Here is a 16,986-nt window from a genome sequence, read left to right on the forward strand (position 1 = left end):
TCATTCGAATGAAAATATCGATCGATATATCAATTAATTGATTGCTTCATTCGATATATCGTTAGGTTAGTTAGGTAAGGTTAACCTAACCTAACTAACCAAACGATATATCGAATGAAACAATCGAATGAAAATATCGAATCGGAAAACAATCGAATGAGTGTAGGACGTCAAGTAAAGTGCAGCCCTTTAAACTCAAGGAATATTCTGTTCTTCCAACAAAACTGATTGACTGTTAAGATTTGTCTATAACCTCATAAATATTACAAACATCAATATTAACTCCCAAAAAGCTGGTGAGTTTCTTTTTATATACAGCTGTTTTTGTTTTTAAATTTGTTTTCAATGTAATTCTTATGGGGGAAAATGCGACCTTTGAGAGCGTCTCATGCCCTTAAGGGTAAGAGTTTTTAAATTCTGAAACCTTTATGCAAAACTACGAATTGAGACAAATTATTTGACACCTCAAACGTTAAAATCGGTCCAGAAATAACGGAGGAGTTTTGTTCACAAAAAACAGCCCTCACTTATTAATATAAGAGAAGAAGATGGTAAGCTATATGGTAACCAACAAATAAATTTTAAGAAAATGTTAATGTTTAACACCTGTTTTATTAGTAAATAAACAGTTCTTTAAGATATTATTATTATTTAAAAGTTAGGTTATAAATTATGTTAGTTGCATAATAACAATTTTCTCAAAGTGTAAATGACACTATTTATTAGAAGAATATTAGAAGAATAAAATTATGAAAATTTAAGTGATTTAGAAGTGCTCTTGATAAAAATGATTTTTTATTGAACAAATTATTGAATTATGTATGACAGAGCTCCAAGGTTCAGTAAACATATCAATACAACTCCTGAAAATGTTGGACCTGCTACTTACATATTGTCTGATATTTTTGATCAAAGCACCAACTGTCAGTGTGGGGCTGGTAAGTGCAGTGTAAAATATTACAAAAGTTCAGAATCAAGCTATTTAGGTAGAACTTGTTCAAGCAATATGTAAGGATGCAAGTTATTTCTAGTCTCCAGAAAATTCATGTTTGATAAAGTTTCTTTTGTCTATAAAAACTTTTTCTCTTTACATTTGCATTATTTTGTCTTGGATCATATTTCTTACTCTACGATTCTATACAAAATATATATGTACTGGGAAAGGTTGTTTTGAGGGATTTTATATTTACTATATCATACATGTAAAATGAAAGCTGCTTAGACATACAGCTAACCCAACTGATACACAACATAAAGGTTTGTAGGTTGTTTTACTTAGGTATTTTAGACTTGTTGGTTCAGCCATTTAAAGTGAAAATTTTAATTTAAGACAATGTATCGTAAATGTAAAAACTTTTCACAGGAGGACAGACTCCATTTAATTCATCCAGTTTGAGAACAATTTCGTTTACAAATAAAAGCCTCATTGGAAACCCAAGTCCAAACAAATATAAAATATGTTTTCGAAGGCATCGGATAGTTGTAAGTACACCTAAAAATCCTAAAATGTAGGAATAAAGGTATGTGGACGTTTTATTCACCTTGTAAAGTACTTGTATACAGTAAGAGGGTCCACTGCCTACATAAATTATCGTAGTATATTGAGAGGGTTGATGTTACCAGTAGACTAAGCTTGCCTAAGGATAAACATCTTGGTAAGGTTTGGAAAGGTTAAACGTTCGGCTCAGTGTCTGATGTTTAGCACTACAGTTCCACAACTGATTTAGAAGCTGTCCCATTTATTCCCTGGAGACACAAAAAATCAAATCACTGCAAAACGCACTTCAAAATCCACTAATAAGGGTGCATATACCACCAACTGCTCTCATTGAAACATAAATAACATGTTTCTGCAGATAAATGTATCCCAGAAGGTTTATGTGTAGAACATGTATCCCAGGATGTTTATGTGGTAGAAAATGTATTTGTAATCAATGTTTTTATTTTACGGTTCCAATATAAATGAGTCATTCCAATATAAATTTCCCAATCTTATTTGGGAATAATATGAAAGGGAAGAAATATACCCTTCCTTCAATACCCTGTTTGTACACATTTTTGGGATGAATCATTCCATTTAAAACTTTTAATTAAATGGTAAACAACATCAAGCTATTAATTTCATAACGTTCATATAAAAAAAAAAAATAAAAACTATCTGTAAGTAAGAAATATTATAAAAAACACAAAAAAGCCCCTTAGCTATTGTATAAAAAAACAGGCATGTCATGTCGTACTACTCATATTATTCACAGCTCTACAGTAGATTACAATGCATAAATTCCTGCTAGGGTGGAACCACTATACAAAACAGAGCACCGAGGTTCTCTTACAGAGAAAAAGATTACGTCGCTGGACCAGATTTGACAAGAAAGGCAAAGAAGCTGCATGGACGTGTAAGTATTTGCATTTTTTGTTAAAAACTTTAGGTGAAATTGTTGATGCTATATTGGATACATTGGCTAGTTTTGTATCAGTGTTGACAAAACTCAAATTTATGAATAAACTTGAATTCTAAATTTTAAACTTTAAGCAGAAAATGTTTTGAATAATGCTTTATAACTACAGCGTGATGCATAAAAGGTTTCCACAAATCTTTATATTAAGTCAATTATTTAAACAAAGCTGTTTTATTGGGTTAAAAATGTATTGGTACTGAATTTTTGAAATTTTAAACATTAACAAATAATACTAAAAACATGTATACTCGTTAAGGTGTCTACAGGAGGGACAAGTTTGATTTTAAATTGTTTAAACAGATTTATCAATAACCATGTTGAAATCTGAAGACCAACACAATATTGCGTTTTTGATTAGATACCTTGATTTTCCACATTTCGATTTTTCAGTACTTAATAATTAATCCTTCAATCACTACACTGAGACAGCAACATACTTTATGAAGGTACTTTGTTTAAATAAAGGCACATGCGGCATTCTGAGTCACAGAATATTTGACTGGTGGCCAACTACTTTGTGTTGATATATTATTTATCGATTTCTGAACAGATATGACCATACATTCCTCGCTTCAAAACAGTCTTTTTGTTGCTGTAATTGTTGGACAAGACCAACACGGAGTGGGACAAAACAAGCACTGACATTTGCGGAATGACGAGTAGACGAACATCTGTCCACACACTAGTATCTAGTCATGACTTAACAAGTATAGCTGCTTGGCCCCCGGTGATGCATGTGTGGACCCGCTTTAAGCTGTATATATATAAGCTGTATGCAGGGGGGGTGGATAATGTGATGAGTTTACTAAGAACAGCTGTTCCTCTAGCCAAAAACATTTATTAGTTCAATGATCAAACACAGTTGGGTCCATTTTGAATTTTGTATCCATGCACTCAGCTAGTTACCTTATACCTTGACTCATACTTCCTCATGTCAGATTCAACGAGGCGTTCCTCCTCGCAACAGCTCAACTAGAGTGACGACCATCCCTGAGAAAGGAGCTGAAGGATATCTGGACACTGAGGACGGACTGGTCAAGATATACAACCCTCCGGAGAATAAACCTGTTGGTCCAACAACTTACTACAATCCAAAGGTATAACAAGATTTTAGTGGTGCGTAACTTAAGATAAGTAAAGGTTCTTCCACTGTTCTTCATCCAACTTTCAAGCAAACAAATTTTACAAGCATACCAATCACAGCATACTGTTAACTTATATGAAATCTCTGAAATCTCGGTCTTTCGCTTGTTAAGTCGGTAAAACTATTTTGACATTTTAGAAATTTTACCCATTCTATGAGGCATCCTCAAAACACCACCAAAACATCAAAACATCTTATTTTGTAAATAGTGTGAATAGGGTACCAACTTTACGGGCTTTCCCTGGAAGACCAATAGTTTAGTGGTGACAACTGTTGCTTAAGCCTACGATTAAAGAATACTGATATATACTTTGCCACACCAAATTTTAAACTACAAACATACTTAGTTTTCTGTGTACATGTGTGGTGGTGGACTTAAATACGAATTTTGATCACTTCTGTGATTACAGTTAACACAATTTTATGGTTATTTAACCATCTATCGAACTATTTTTAGAGAATATCCAGAAATGTTCAATCTTCTTAACGTCCAATAAAAAATTTACCACATTTTAAAAATGATACCTACTTATTTGTCCTACCGTACTTCAAAGTAGACATAAATTTTAAATATATGCTACCAGTACTCTAAAACTGAAATACACGGTACCTACTTAAAGTTTTCTCTCACGAAAAAGTTTATTTTCAAACACAAAATAATTCATCTTCCAGGGACACGACAACTTCACAACTTTGCAGTACAAAGGTAATTTCTGGTCTCATAAGACAGCAACAAGGTTTAAATACAAAATATCTGATGGGCCTAGTCCAGCAGACTATTCTATCAATGAAAAGCATGAATCTCCATGGAAGAAATGCCAAGAGCAGCTACGGAGTAGGAATCAAGCCAACGCACCTTCGCTTAGACATGATGATGTTATTCTTCGAAAACTTTGCAGAGAGGTAGGCGATTAATCAATTGTTTGAACATTGTGTACTTTCATAACTTCTGAAATGTATGATCAATACTTATTTTAGCTGATATAGTGTTTAAAATAATACTATGTAATTTAACGAACATACAATCACGCCATGGGTCGGGGACAGTACAAATGACGAAGCCATCTGGTGGAAAAAAAAACCCTCACAAGTAAAAGTACTCAGCAGATGATGACACAATGTGTCGAAACATGTTCTGAATGAAACTCACCATCCAGTATTGAGCTATTTGACGTAAGTAATTTATTCTTACAATAAATATCTACAGCTCAGGGGCTTAACAATGAATTTAAATATAGTATACCTTCTGATGAGTGAATTGTGTAACAAGTACCTTAACATAACTTTACCTACTTTGCCAACTTGGAAAACCTCATCTCAATTATTGAGATGAGAGAATTACATTTTTGACTGTTTCTATTTGTTAAAGAATCTGCCAGGGCCTGGGGCTTACTCTCAAAATGACTCACATTTGAAAAAGTGTGAATGTGGAGTTGGGGGAACATTCTCTAAAGCAAAGGTAGGTTTAGGGTGAGAATATGTATAAATAAATTATCAATTAAGAACTAAGATGGGATATACTTTAGTGTAGATTTGTTACTGACGATGACCACTGTTTCTAGAGCGTACTTATTAAAAGACATAAAGAACATCTTGGTCCATTTTTAACCATCAAAAAGCACTTCATTTTTTAGGATCCAAATGGCAAACCAGAACCACCCATTTACTTAGCTATTAGATTACCTTTGTTGTTGTAGCCTGCAGTTGTTGGGTAGGTAAGATGTTTGTGCCATCCTATGCATTTCGCCAGCTTGCGTGACATCTTCAGAGGTCTTCTTATCACTAACAGTCTATACTGTATTTAAAAAATATATTTACATACAATCGGTAACTAGTATCACGGTTAAGTCTATCAGACAACGTGAAGAAGGACACGTCAATAGGTCTTTCTTCCTCCGTTTCATTTCTTGGTCGGGGGGTGGGGGTATTTGGGCTGTGTGACGGTTGCTCGATCAACACAATCACACCACTGCGTGTCCGTAGTCACATTATCCGAACTACTGCACTTATAAATACTGGATATTTTTTTAACAGTATAGGCACACAAGCTGGCGAAATGCATAGGATGACACAAACATCTTACCTATTCAAGAACTGCAGACTACAACAACAAAGGTAATCTAAGTAATTTAATTCATGTTCTTGAAACTGGGACTTGAAATAAAATATAGTTAGATAGTATTCCAATCTAATCTAATATCCCTCCCCTAAAAGCCATTCAATAAGATTAAATAATACCCCCGCCGCAGCAAACCTGCCGACTAAGCGAATTTCCATTTGTCTGAATTGATTTTCAGTTAAATATATTTTAATAACATTAGGTTTAACGAGTACCTAGGTTTGCTGCTACAAGGAAACTAATAAAGTGTGTTTTTGAGTAAAATATTGATAGCTTAGTACAAAATAAATAAATTTGCCAAGTTTGATCAAAATATATCCATAAACAAGCAAACTACAACATTTGACAATATTCTCCATAAGAATAACATGGGAATTTTAAATTTACAATTTTTTAAATTTTCTCCGTTACTAATAACCGAACAAAAATACTTTTATATACTAAATTATTTGTTTTTTTAAGCTCTTCAAAAAGGTCTAAAGAGAAATTGGGAAATTTTGTGTTTTGAGGGTCAAAAGTGAGAAAAACCAATTTTTACCCCATAAAACCCCCCGTAAAGCCCCGTTCCCATGGTCCGATCATGCTGGTTCGCGAACTCATTCAAGTTTATCTCCCTTTACACATTTAAACCAAATTTCATCAAAATCGGACCAAAATTACTCAAGTTATCGCGTTCACGGACGTATATATATATATATAAATCTATATATATATATATATATATATATACATATATAAAAATTTGAACGAATGGTGTTTTTGGCCTCTGGGGACATCAAAATGAAAAAGTAAATCGGTCCCGGGTCTAGGTCTTACCGTGCCACCTACGGTACCCTAATAGCTACTTCCCTATAGGGAAATTCGCTAAAAATGAAAATGACAGAGTTACCATAAACCCCCTTCAACAGTTACGGTATGTTTATCTCATACCAAACAACATTGTGAAATTCCAGCGAGGGAGCTTACACCGTACTGACGATGACGGGCCGGGACCAGCAGCCTACTGTGATTCTAGGTCCTCCATAGAGAGAGCTCTCCCTGCAGTGTCTCCTTTCAACACCACAGCACACCGCTTTGCTCCATCGCGCCAAGGCCCACTTCCAGGTGAGGATTGGATAAAATCCACTCTTAAAGAACTGAAAATGTCTACTATGAGATTGAACTTAGATAACATTTAAACCAACAGTAATAGCTTTTAGAATTGCTCGATCTTAGATATTTTTAATCAAAAGCTTAAATAAAGTTGGACATGAATCTTACAACAAACAAACACAAAATGAAATTGGTGTATAAATGTATTGGTGTATTACTGCAGATATAAAATTGTATGGTAACAAAATTTAGTTTTTATACCAATATCTATGTTTGATTGTGGATTATTATTTCAATTGGAATCTATGTTATTAAAATAGTTTGTTGAATTTTCGTATTCAGCAAATCGACCCCTAGGTATTTATTTTTATATGCATATTGGGTATCAATTTAAAGCTCGTATCCTCTAGATGTGCCTTTTGCGGGTTTGGATGATATCTCGTGAAAACCCTTCGTACTATGGGCTTTTAAAATTTCAGAGTTTGTGCTGAATTCTGTTGTCAATCATCTGAACTTTTTCAAGTTTACATTTGCTTACATCAAAACAGATGGCCATGATACAATTTTGTTTAAATTCATACGAAAATGGGGTTCTCCAAGGCCCCACAAGAAAAACAGTTTTAGAATTCGAGAAAAAATATTGTAATGTTACTTTTATGAAATGAAAAATAGAAAATAACTTACGTTAGATCTTGTGTTTTGATAGGATTTGCAATAGAAAATTGTAAATTATTAAATATATATCACGGATTTTGAAGTCACAAAGTGACGCATGAAAATGAACATGATTGATAATTATATGTAAGACAGTAGTCATACCTTCAACCCCAGACACAGAAATAACATGAAATTAACTAACAACTTGAAATTAGCTTATCTATCCAATTGATGAAACAGCTGAACTTGTGAAACAATAAAGCTACTTAAAGTGACAATAAAGCTACACATCCTACCCATCTCACATCATCATCAGTCATTTTCTATCAGACATCTATATCAGTTATCTTAGAACATACAGGGAGACTGACGGTTTTGATCTAGGCAGTACTGAGAGTGTGGTGGTGGGATGGGAGGTGGTTGTCGTGGGCATAGTTCTGCTCTAAAAAAGACACAATTTCATTAATTCAGTCACAATGGAACAGTGGGACCTGCAACGTCGATTGTTTGGCTATGGCATTTTCATGAGAAGTTGTGAGTCTATTACAGCTACACAGTGATTGTTTCATGCTCGGTTTAATGTAGGTCGACATTGAGCTGTTCCGAGCCGTAACACACAATCCTCAGATGGGTGAAAAACATCAGATTGACTGGAAACATACTGGATAAGATGCATCCTGGCCACAAACACTTTGTAACGACACCAGAAAATGTTGAAAGGGTAAGGGAAGAAGCAGTCAGACAGAAGCCCAGGACGGTCAGTTAGACATCATGCTAGTGAGCTACAAATTAATCGTGAATTGGTTAGACTAATTTTGAATCCAGTATGTTTCCAGTCAATCTGAAGTTTGTCACCAATCTGAGGATTGTTGTTTTAGGGCTCGGAACAGCTCAATGTCGATCTACACTATACCGTGCAAGAAACAATTGCTGTCTAGCTGTAAATGGCCTTACCACTTCTTATGAAACTGCTATAGTCAAACAATTGACGTTGCAAGTCCCACTGTTCCATTTCCATAGTGACTGAGTTAATGAAATGGTGTCTTGTGTAGAGTAGAGCTATGCCTTTTCATGACCACCTCCCACGGCCGCACTCTCAAATGGTACTGCACAGATGAAAACCGTCCGTCTCCCGAGTGCCACTCTGTATATTTGCAGAATAGAACATTATTGATGTTGACAACATCCATTACATTTTAAAATTACGTATGACTTTTCTGTTGTGTAAGATGTTTTGAAATACAGAGAATCATCAACCGATTGTCCAACTGTGCAATTCATCCTCAAAGTGAACCTAAGCCAGAATTAACAAATAAAATGTTATTTACACACAGAGATAACAGCAAAATACATACGTTTTAGCTTAAGTTGTTTGTTGTTTCATTGCTCAAGATCCTTACGAGTAGTTGGTTTGATTTTTAACCAGTGATTATTTGAAATCATTGCAGACTGGAGTTTATAATTTTTCATCACTCCGTAACGAAAGTAACTATTTTCGATAACAGCTGACATCAATGAAAGTAGTCGATTCTCAAGCTTTAATTTAGGGCGAGGGAAAATCGATCAGCTGATTTTCCCTCGCTCTAAATTTACTTTCTCTTGCTCTCAATTAGTTCTACATTTATTATCTACGCGCGCTAGTGTTTTCTTACGGTTTAATTTAATGATTTGAATCAGCTGTATGTATTGTTTAAAGTTGTTTTATTCTTTTTTTTCATGTTTAAACAAAATTTATTGACAAATATACGTAGGTTTCCTTTTAGAAGATTTAATTTTATTTTGATGTTCAATCAAATTAATTGAGAAATAAAATAGTTGTAATATTACTGAGGTCTGCTATAACTGTGTTAGTGTGTTTTTGCGTCGTGATGAAAATTATCGTTCATAACTCGTACCGAAAGTTATCATCCGGCACTTGCTCCATTATTCCCATCCTCGGCTACGCCTCGTACGTGAAAATAGCTCTCACATACTCGGCTTCGCCTTGCACGTGAAATTGGGGTTCCCTGTGTTCGGCTTCGCCTCACACAAAAACTTGAGCGCGCGACGGAAAATGTCACTTTCGGTCCTAGATACACCCAATTTCACCTTCGAGTTTTATCAGGTTATTCTGTGTCACTTAATTGTTACTTCATGAATTTATCTCAATTTATCATATGACTTTTTATGGTAGGAGAAAATTTTTTCGTTTAATAAGTTTGACTTAAAGGTGGGCCTCAATCGTCAGGCCACGGTGTTATCAAGTAAATTTTCATCATGGTGAATGGGCAAATACAACCTAACATTCAGGATAGAAGTCTACTAGACCATTCCTGCACAATCCACATTGATTATGAATAAAACTCTTCTTGATCAATCACTTTGTTTTATTGTAGGACCAGCTGATTACACCCCAAAATTTGGACTGTGGAATGAAGTGAAGAAGAGGGAAAACTCCAGATATTCCCAGTTTTCAGCTCCTTTTGACAGTAGCTCAAGTAGGAACACTGGAACTATAAAACCTGATGTTTTGTGTATCCCAGGACCAGACTTGTACTACCCGAAGGTACGTTGTAATCAGTACTGTGAGCTTTTTAACCATAGTCTGTTCACAAAATTTAGGCGGTTTGAGGGGAAGTTCCCCACTACTTTTTTCCTTGATGTTGCAGATGCTGACTGACGTTTTGGCAAACATCAGCTGTTGAGCTGTTGTTTTAGTAGCTGTTTTTTATATGTAGGATCAAGTGGAGGGAATAGATTTCTTTCCCTAAAACCGCCTAAATTTAGTGAACGGAATGTGTGAAATAGACAAACCTATTTAGCCCTAGTATTAGTGTTTTTCGTTTTCAATGAAAATAAGCATTCTGATTCTGATATTTAATCCTCTGTACTTGGTTGGCCAGGTTACTGGCGACATTGTTGTCATGAACAGCGTGAGCCAGTTTGCATGTGATGCGCTAAGGGCCCGAGGGATGATTGCCCCTCTTTCCACCTACCTTGTGGGGGAATTTTTATTTTCCTTGCTTACCCAACCAATTTAAACCCTCTTACGCTCCTGGGCCCGAACCCAACTTAAAACGGCCTTGAGAATTCTTTCAACATCAGCTCACCACTCACACAGTTATGGTCACTTTTATCTTTATATCATGACAGCTTTCCCCCTCAGCTCAGAACTATTTTAGTTTAAAAGCTGCTCCCAAGGTATCATCACTACATAAGAACTAATATACATTTTGTAAAAAAAAGAATGTGTAATATGATGAAAAGTGATGTCTTCCAGCTAAAGATGCTGGTCTCCTAAGTGTTTGATTATTTCCATGCTGGCCATTTCCACTGTCCTCTGAGTGGTAAGGATAATAACTTAACTGTATGTAATCTCAATAATGTAAGTTCAAATCCACTATTATTTTAAGCAGCTTTATTTACTTAACTAATATTATAAGCAATGTGAATAACTTAAAGTTTATTTGAGTAAAAATTCAGTTCCAGCAAAAGGGAGACAAAAACCAAAGCTCTATGTTTGCCTCAGGGGTAGAAAGAGGTCTCAGCATTGTAAATCAGGTAAATATCTTAAGGTTTTATTGAGTCAAATAATAACTGTGATTTGTTATCCTTCCTTTCTTATTGGATCAACTTAGCTATCACAAAAGTGTAAGTTTAGATAAATTAATAGCCAAACTCTCTGCAAAACCTATACAACTAAAGTTTAAATTCAGAAAGTTTTTACTTAAAACCAGATTCAACCTAAATCCCCAGTAGTTTTTACCAACAATAAATTTCTCGTTTCCTATTTAAATATCAGCCCTTTGTATTGATAACTTTATACTTTACCTTAGTTTCCCCTAAGAAGAGGAGGGTCTTCCGTTTGAAGGACCTCCCACTCCATCATATGAGCTCAAAATATTAAACACTAAAAGTAATGTTTCTTGTCGACAGAATTTGCCAGGACCAAATACATATTCTGTGAGTGAATCCATTAAGCTGCTGTCTTCCCACACGAGCCATTTGCAACAGAAATGCTCAGCATTTTTGACTTCGAGTGAGAGAATAAAACCACTGAGAAGATCCTATAGCCCAGGTTGGTAAACTTATCATCATTAAACGTCAATGTGTTTGGTATTCGGGAAACTAAATTAAGTAGGTAGGCCTACTAAAGTAGTATGCTTAAAAACAAATTTTGGATTTAAAACATAATTTTTCCCACAGTTATCTGACAAAGTGGCCTTCCTTGCACTGATTATAGCACAGAAAGTTGCTAATTGCTGCATCTACTTATTTTAGTCGCACACTTTTTACTTTTTTGTACAGTTTTTTTCCGTACACCAGTATTCCAACCAAACAACACAAAACAGCTTTTATTAGGCACGTAATACGTGTACGCTTGAAAATAAGTTGGCAACACTTAAAGATATTACGACTACGATCAGCTGGTGCAGCGTTTACCATTTCGTTCAATGTTTGGATATAACCTGGAGACCTAAAAACGTGTTGTACAGTGTTCGAAAGACTAATTATTTATATGTTTTATAGTAACTGTAGGAAAAATATAAGGTGTAACGCGAGTGCAAACTGCCTTTGCTGCACTCGAGAAACTTTGCACACCACTCACATACGGCTCGTGTGCACATCCAAACATTTCTCTTGTGTGCAGCTAAGTGCCACTTCGACCACTAGTTACACAATGTGGCTATTTTTGTGTAATTGTTTTGAATTTTTTCTGAATAAAATCTGATTTTACAAAACAGTAAAATCGGATCGTTTTAAGAAGAGGCAATTTATCTAAATACAGCTAAATAGCATGTCTTCCTTAGTTTTGCATTACACATTTTTACCTTGAGCAATAAACATTTTTCAAAATTTTGTTATTTCAGGTCCAGACACTTATGACACAACTCAATCGTCTTTGAATTCAAAATCTGGAGTTATTGGAATGAAATTAAGAAGCAAAACTGTTGAAATTACTCCGGGACCTGCTCAATACAGGGTATGAAATTAACTATTCCAAAGTTAAACAAATTATGAAAAAGGACATTTTTGGTATCTCTAGCTAACTACGATTGTTTTTGCCACAGCCTTAGTATTAATTGTTTATAGACTAGCTTATTCTTCATGAAGGTTTACTGTACTAAAGTGAAAATACGATATGTGTCCTGATATTTAGAACATTTGTAATGGCTGCTAACTTGTCTTGTCCTGGTTCACTCCTTCTCATAGGAAAATGTCCTGTTCCTCTCCTCTTCATTCTGTTGGTTGCTTCTCTCTTCTCTCTTTATTCAATCCCAAGCTTTGCCTTTCTCCTTCAGCTCTTGATACGGAAGAAATCATCATTGTGTAGGAGCAGTGTCAAATTTACCGCAAGTCTGACTTGGCTGCCACCTTGGACTGCAAACAAAAGGGACCGCAGCGTTTTGTATATAATTTTTCTTTTAAAAAAAGGTAATCTGTCATGATTACAGGTGAAGATAATTATCTTCCTGTGATCATGTGAAGTATTCATGATTTTGCAGTGACCACGGGTAATGAGAAAGTTTTGTTTAAAAGCACAGAGCCGCTAGGGTTGATTTGGACTTGGGCCGAAAGTACATAAATCAGACACTGTGTGAGAGGTACTTTCTTGTGTCCCCCTTTTTCCCTTTGTATGCACCGGTTTGTCCTGCGCTGCTGATGCCTTCCTTTCCTCCTTTTTCTTCCTGGCTTCTTCAGGTTCCATGCCCTGTTCTAAGAAGCGTAGGTACCAGCGGGTTCCTGCCCCGCTCTGCACTACTCTACGGGGATTGTCCTATCCACCAGGTTCTTCTGGTTTCGGGTAGTTCTTCAAAGATCATGACATTTTACCTCCCTTCCCATGACTTGCAGTACTAGCCTGCGTTCCCACGAGCTTCTCGCTACGGATCTGAATTCGGCCTGGACAGAGCCCCGCATGCCCAGGGAAAGGCTGCTTACTGCAGGAGGGTGCCTGATATCCTTCAGGTACCGTTCAGACACCATACAAAAGAGGCCTGGTAGCATCCACCCGGCACCCCTCAGCAGTCCACCTAATATCTTGGGCTGGCCTTGAGGGTGTGGGTACTAATTAAGTCACCAAGGAGAGAATCCTTGAAGTGAAACTGGGAAGATTGGTCTGAGATGCCATCAGTTGAGGTCTTGGTCTTCCTAGAACATGTAGGTTGTTATAATCTGAAGAAATATTGAAGATAGTAGGTTGTTGGCCACTTGTAGCTCTCGTCTGAAGATGGTACTACTATATTGTTTGGTTTCCCTTACCACTTTCTGTGAAGGCATTCCTCTCTAGCTTTTGACACTTCAACTTAATTCTGCAAGAAGTGGCTAATTTTGGTCCATCCCTAGGTATTTTTATTGTCAGACACCCTATGGTGAGTTGAGTTTTTTTTAGATTTGTTTCTTCTTACCACACTTGAAGACCTGCAATACTACTGCAATAATCACATCACATTATTGTTTCAGATCCATCCCAAATATGCAACTTCTAGAGTATTGGATACCAGCAATGTGTCATTAAAACACGCGCCCAAGGGAAGAAAAAACAAAAAGAAGCCTAAGAGAGGGAAAAATGATCAGTTGTTGTAATGCAATTGAGGTGTTTTCCATCTTCTCCATTTCCAACTTCCAACTAGACTTTGCTCTCTGGATTGTCTTTAGGTTGTTACCAATAAAATTGACATTGTTTCAATATCTGTGAGGATTATGTTTAATCTATGGATTTACCTAGAAGAAAGCAAATACATATTATTCCTACGCACAGGCACCTGCCATGTAGGCCTATCCCATAAGTACGGCAAATTTCAACTTAATGTTGTATACTGTACTCTCTGTTTGGTTCAAATTTTTTATCTACATTGGGGTAAATAAACGTTTTTAATTTAATTTAATTTCTCTTCTACAAACATGTAAACAGCATATAAACTCCTTCAGTTTACGTTTCAATATTCCAACACTGTTATGTACTGCAGAAATCGGCTTACATTTTGCAGGCGCTCACAAAAGTCACACTATAAAATTTTTATCTTGTGCTTAAAGTTTTATTGATAGATTATAAATATGTTATACCAACAATAATTTATTTTCTGGTTATGAAGTGCTCATTCCCAAACTTAAAGAAAAAAATTAAAGACTAGAGTATTCATAAACTTGTTCAACAACTCCAATATAGAAAATAAGCTATTACCTTAGGTATTATGGTAAAACCAGGACCCGGGACTGATTTACTTTTTCATTTTATTTTTCCAGAGGCGAAAAATATAAGGGGTTATTGTTAATTTTTGTTATTTCCAAAAGAGATGTGTTGTGAAATATAAGTTTTCGTACTGTTGTGGCTTTCACCAATTAAGTTTTAATCATTCCAATTGATTTCAAGATAAATTTTACAGACCCACAAACAAACGCACAACCAGACATAGCTCGTATGAGAGTATAAGATTAATGGACTCATGTAAATAAATATTGCCCATTAAATCACAGGTTGGTTACATTATGCGTCTATAGATTAAAGCGCGGGACTTCTGTCCATACTTTCAAATCCTGCCATCACCACAAACAATTAATCGTTTTTTAGCCACAGGATAATCCAAAAGACTGTGGATATTATGAGACCTGGTGGTTCGGAACCCATCTTACGCTCTATGTGCTTCATAATGAAAATAATACAATTTTCAGACAAGAAGTGGAATTTTCTCTCTACTAGAAAAGGGGGGCCACCAGTAGACCGACAAGATACTTGGTCGTCTGGCCACTAGACAGTCTTTTTTAATTAAATAGATAAATACTGAAAACCAGTACGTCGACAAGTCATTTCGTCGTCAGTCCAGTTGACCGACCTGTAAAACTAAATTATTATATGCGAGAAACAAACTGTTCGTCAATCGACCCGGCCGACATACAACTTGCTCGTCTTTTAGGTGGGGATGTGTTGAGCGGCAGTGCCAGCAGCGCGCGCAGCTGTGGAGGGCGCTGCAGAGATAGTTATTTGTGTAACTAGTGGTGAAAGTGGCACTCGAGTGCAGCAAAGGCCTTTTTCACTCGTGTTACACATTATATTTTTCCTACAGTCACTATAAAGCATATAAATAATTAGTCTTTCAAACACTATACAACACGTTTTTAGGTTCAGCTGGCAACACAAATGGTGGCCTCCCTATAGAAAGTAGTACCCGCGGTCCGTATCACTCCGCTATTTTTCCTCGGCAAGAAATGTGCTCCGCGTTTTGAGAATATAGTTCCGTATGTTTTTGTAATTTGAAGTGGTTTCCGCTCCTAAAAAAATGCTTTAAAGGTATTTTCTTGTTTATTAAGATCGTAGGAATGTTTTGAAAACGTTTTAAGGAAAAGTCCAGAAAGTTCAGAAATACCGAAACTATAAACACGAAATGACAGGTTAAATCGTAGTTATAATAGTCAATCAGCTGCTCATAGTATTATCATCTTTAAGTGTTGCCAACCTTATTTCCAAGCGTACACGGATTACGTGCATAATAGAACCACGCTGTTTTGTGTTGTTTCGTTGGAATCCTGATGTGCGGCAAAGTATAAACCGTACGGCAAAGTATAAATATGCAGCAATTAGCAGCTTTCTGTACTATAAACAGTACAAGGAAGCCAACTTTGTCGGGTGACTGTAGGAAAAATCTATTTACCATGGGCCATGTCATAATTAGATTGTTATGTGGTGGATAACCTACAACCTAAGTAAGCATTGACGCAAGAAACCTTACTCAAAAATAGGACTTCATGATTTTACATCATCTGACACATTACTCTGAAGGACAACCCCTAATAAAAAGCATGTTTCCTTTTCAACAGCCAAAACGTATAATTTCCTTGTTACACGTACACAATATTTTATCATCCTGACATCAAGGTAGGTGTTGCAGATTATACGATAAACAGCTGGATACAACGCTAAAAAAACAGCTGATGATCTGTAACTTAGCTTGCGTGTTGAGAATCCGGTTATCCAACCTACGACATTATTGTCTATGCTACAACCTACAGTACACTATAGTTCGTGAGTTCCGGGAATTTGAATTTTCACAGTTTAAAACTATCGACAGTGACCTTTAACCCTTGTAAAAGCATTGGCTGTTCAGTGGCCGATCTTCTTCACACCTTACTAATATATTTTACGGGGAGGAATTTCTGTAAAATAAAGTGAAAAGGCGGCATTAGGATTTTTTTTCCTAAGACGCTAGGCACTTGGCCCGTGATTGTTTATCACATTACTTCAGGCTAGACCTAGGGGTTACGGCATTATCACACTCCATTGGTGATTTGGCGGGATTTGAACCCGAAGTCCCGTGCTCAAACCACTAGACCAGCTCGCTCCCCGGGTGGCATAAGGATAGCTATAAGATAAATATATGAACATGAATGAACGCAAAAGACGGGTTGTCTAAGGTTTAACTAAAAATCGGTCGTGTTATAGGTTAGTTCATGCTAACTAAACTTCAAATAAGAATATTTCATGCCTGAAAAGCTGAAAATCGATATCAAATTAATCCAGAATTTTCTCGCATTTAAAA

The 16,986-nt window shown here is 36.1% G+C and overlaps 1 protein-coding gene across 1 annotated transcript; it reads left to right on the forward strand.

Moving 5' to 3' along the window:
* The first annotated feature begins 675 nt into the window (after nt 1–675).
* Nucleotides 676–14,211, forward strand: LOC128995234 (sperm-tail PG-rich repeat-containing protein 2-like). The gene is made up of 12 exons (XM_054420180.1): nt 676–938; nt 1,364–1,482; nt 2,292–2,396; nt 3,398–3,556; nt 4,276–4,506; nt 4,973–5,062; nt 6,676–6,826; nt 9,847–10,016; nt 10,934–11,011; nt 11,387–11,528; nt 12,322–12,434; nt 13,916–14,211. Exons 1-12 carry the CDS (start codon nt 818–820, stop codon nt 14,036–14,038), a joined length of 1,602 nt encoding a protein of 533 aa, XP_054276155.1. The 5' UTR covers nt 676–817; the 3' UTR covers nt 14,039–14,211.
* Nucleotides 14,212–16,986: the final 2,775 nt, after the last annotated feature.

This window comes from Macrosteles quadrilineatus, unplaced genomic scaffold, assembly GCF_028750875.1.
Source record: "Macrosteles quadrilineatus isolate MER2022 unplaced genomic scaffold, UCM_ALF_1.0 Scaffold_5__1_contigs__length_97177068, whole genome shotgun sequence".
In the NCBI taxonomy this organism is placed as follows: domain Eukaryota; kingdom Metazoa; phylum Arthropoda; class Insecta; order Hemiptera; family Cicadellidae; genus Macrosteles; species Macrosteles quadrilineatus.

Coding starts and splice junctions, on each gene's coding strand:
- LOC128995234 (XM_054420180.1), top strand. CDS start 818: ATGTATGACAGAGCTCCAAGGTTCAGTAAACATATCAATACAACTCCT. Junction 3,557..4,275: donor CAACTTACTACAATCCAAAG/GTATAACAAGAT, acceptor TTCATCTTCCAG/GGACACGACAACTTCACAAC. Junction 12,435..13,915: donor CGGGACCTGCTCAATACAGG/GTATGAAATTAA, acceptor TTATTGTTTCAG/ATCCATCCCAAATATGCAAC.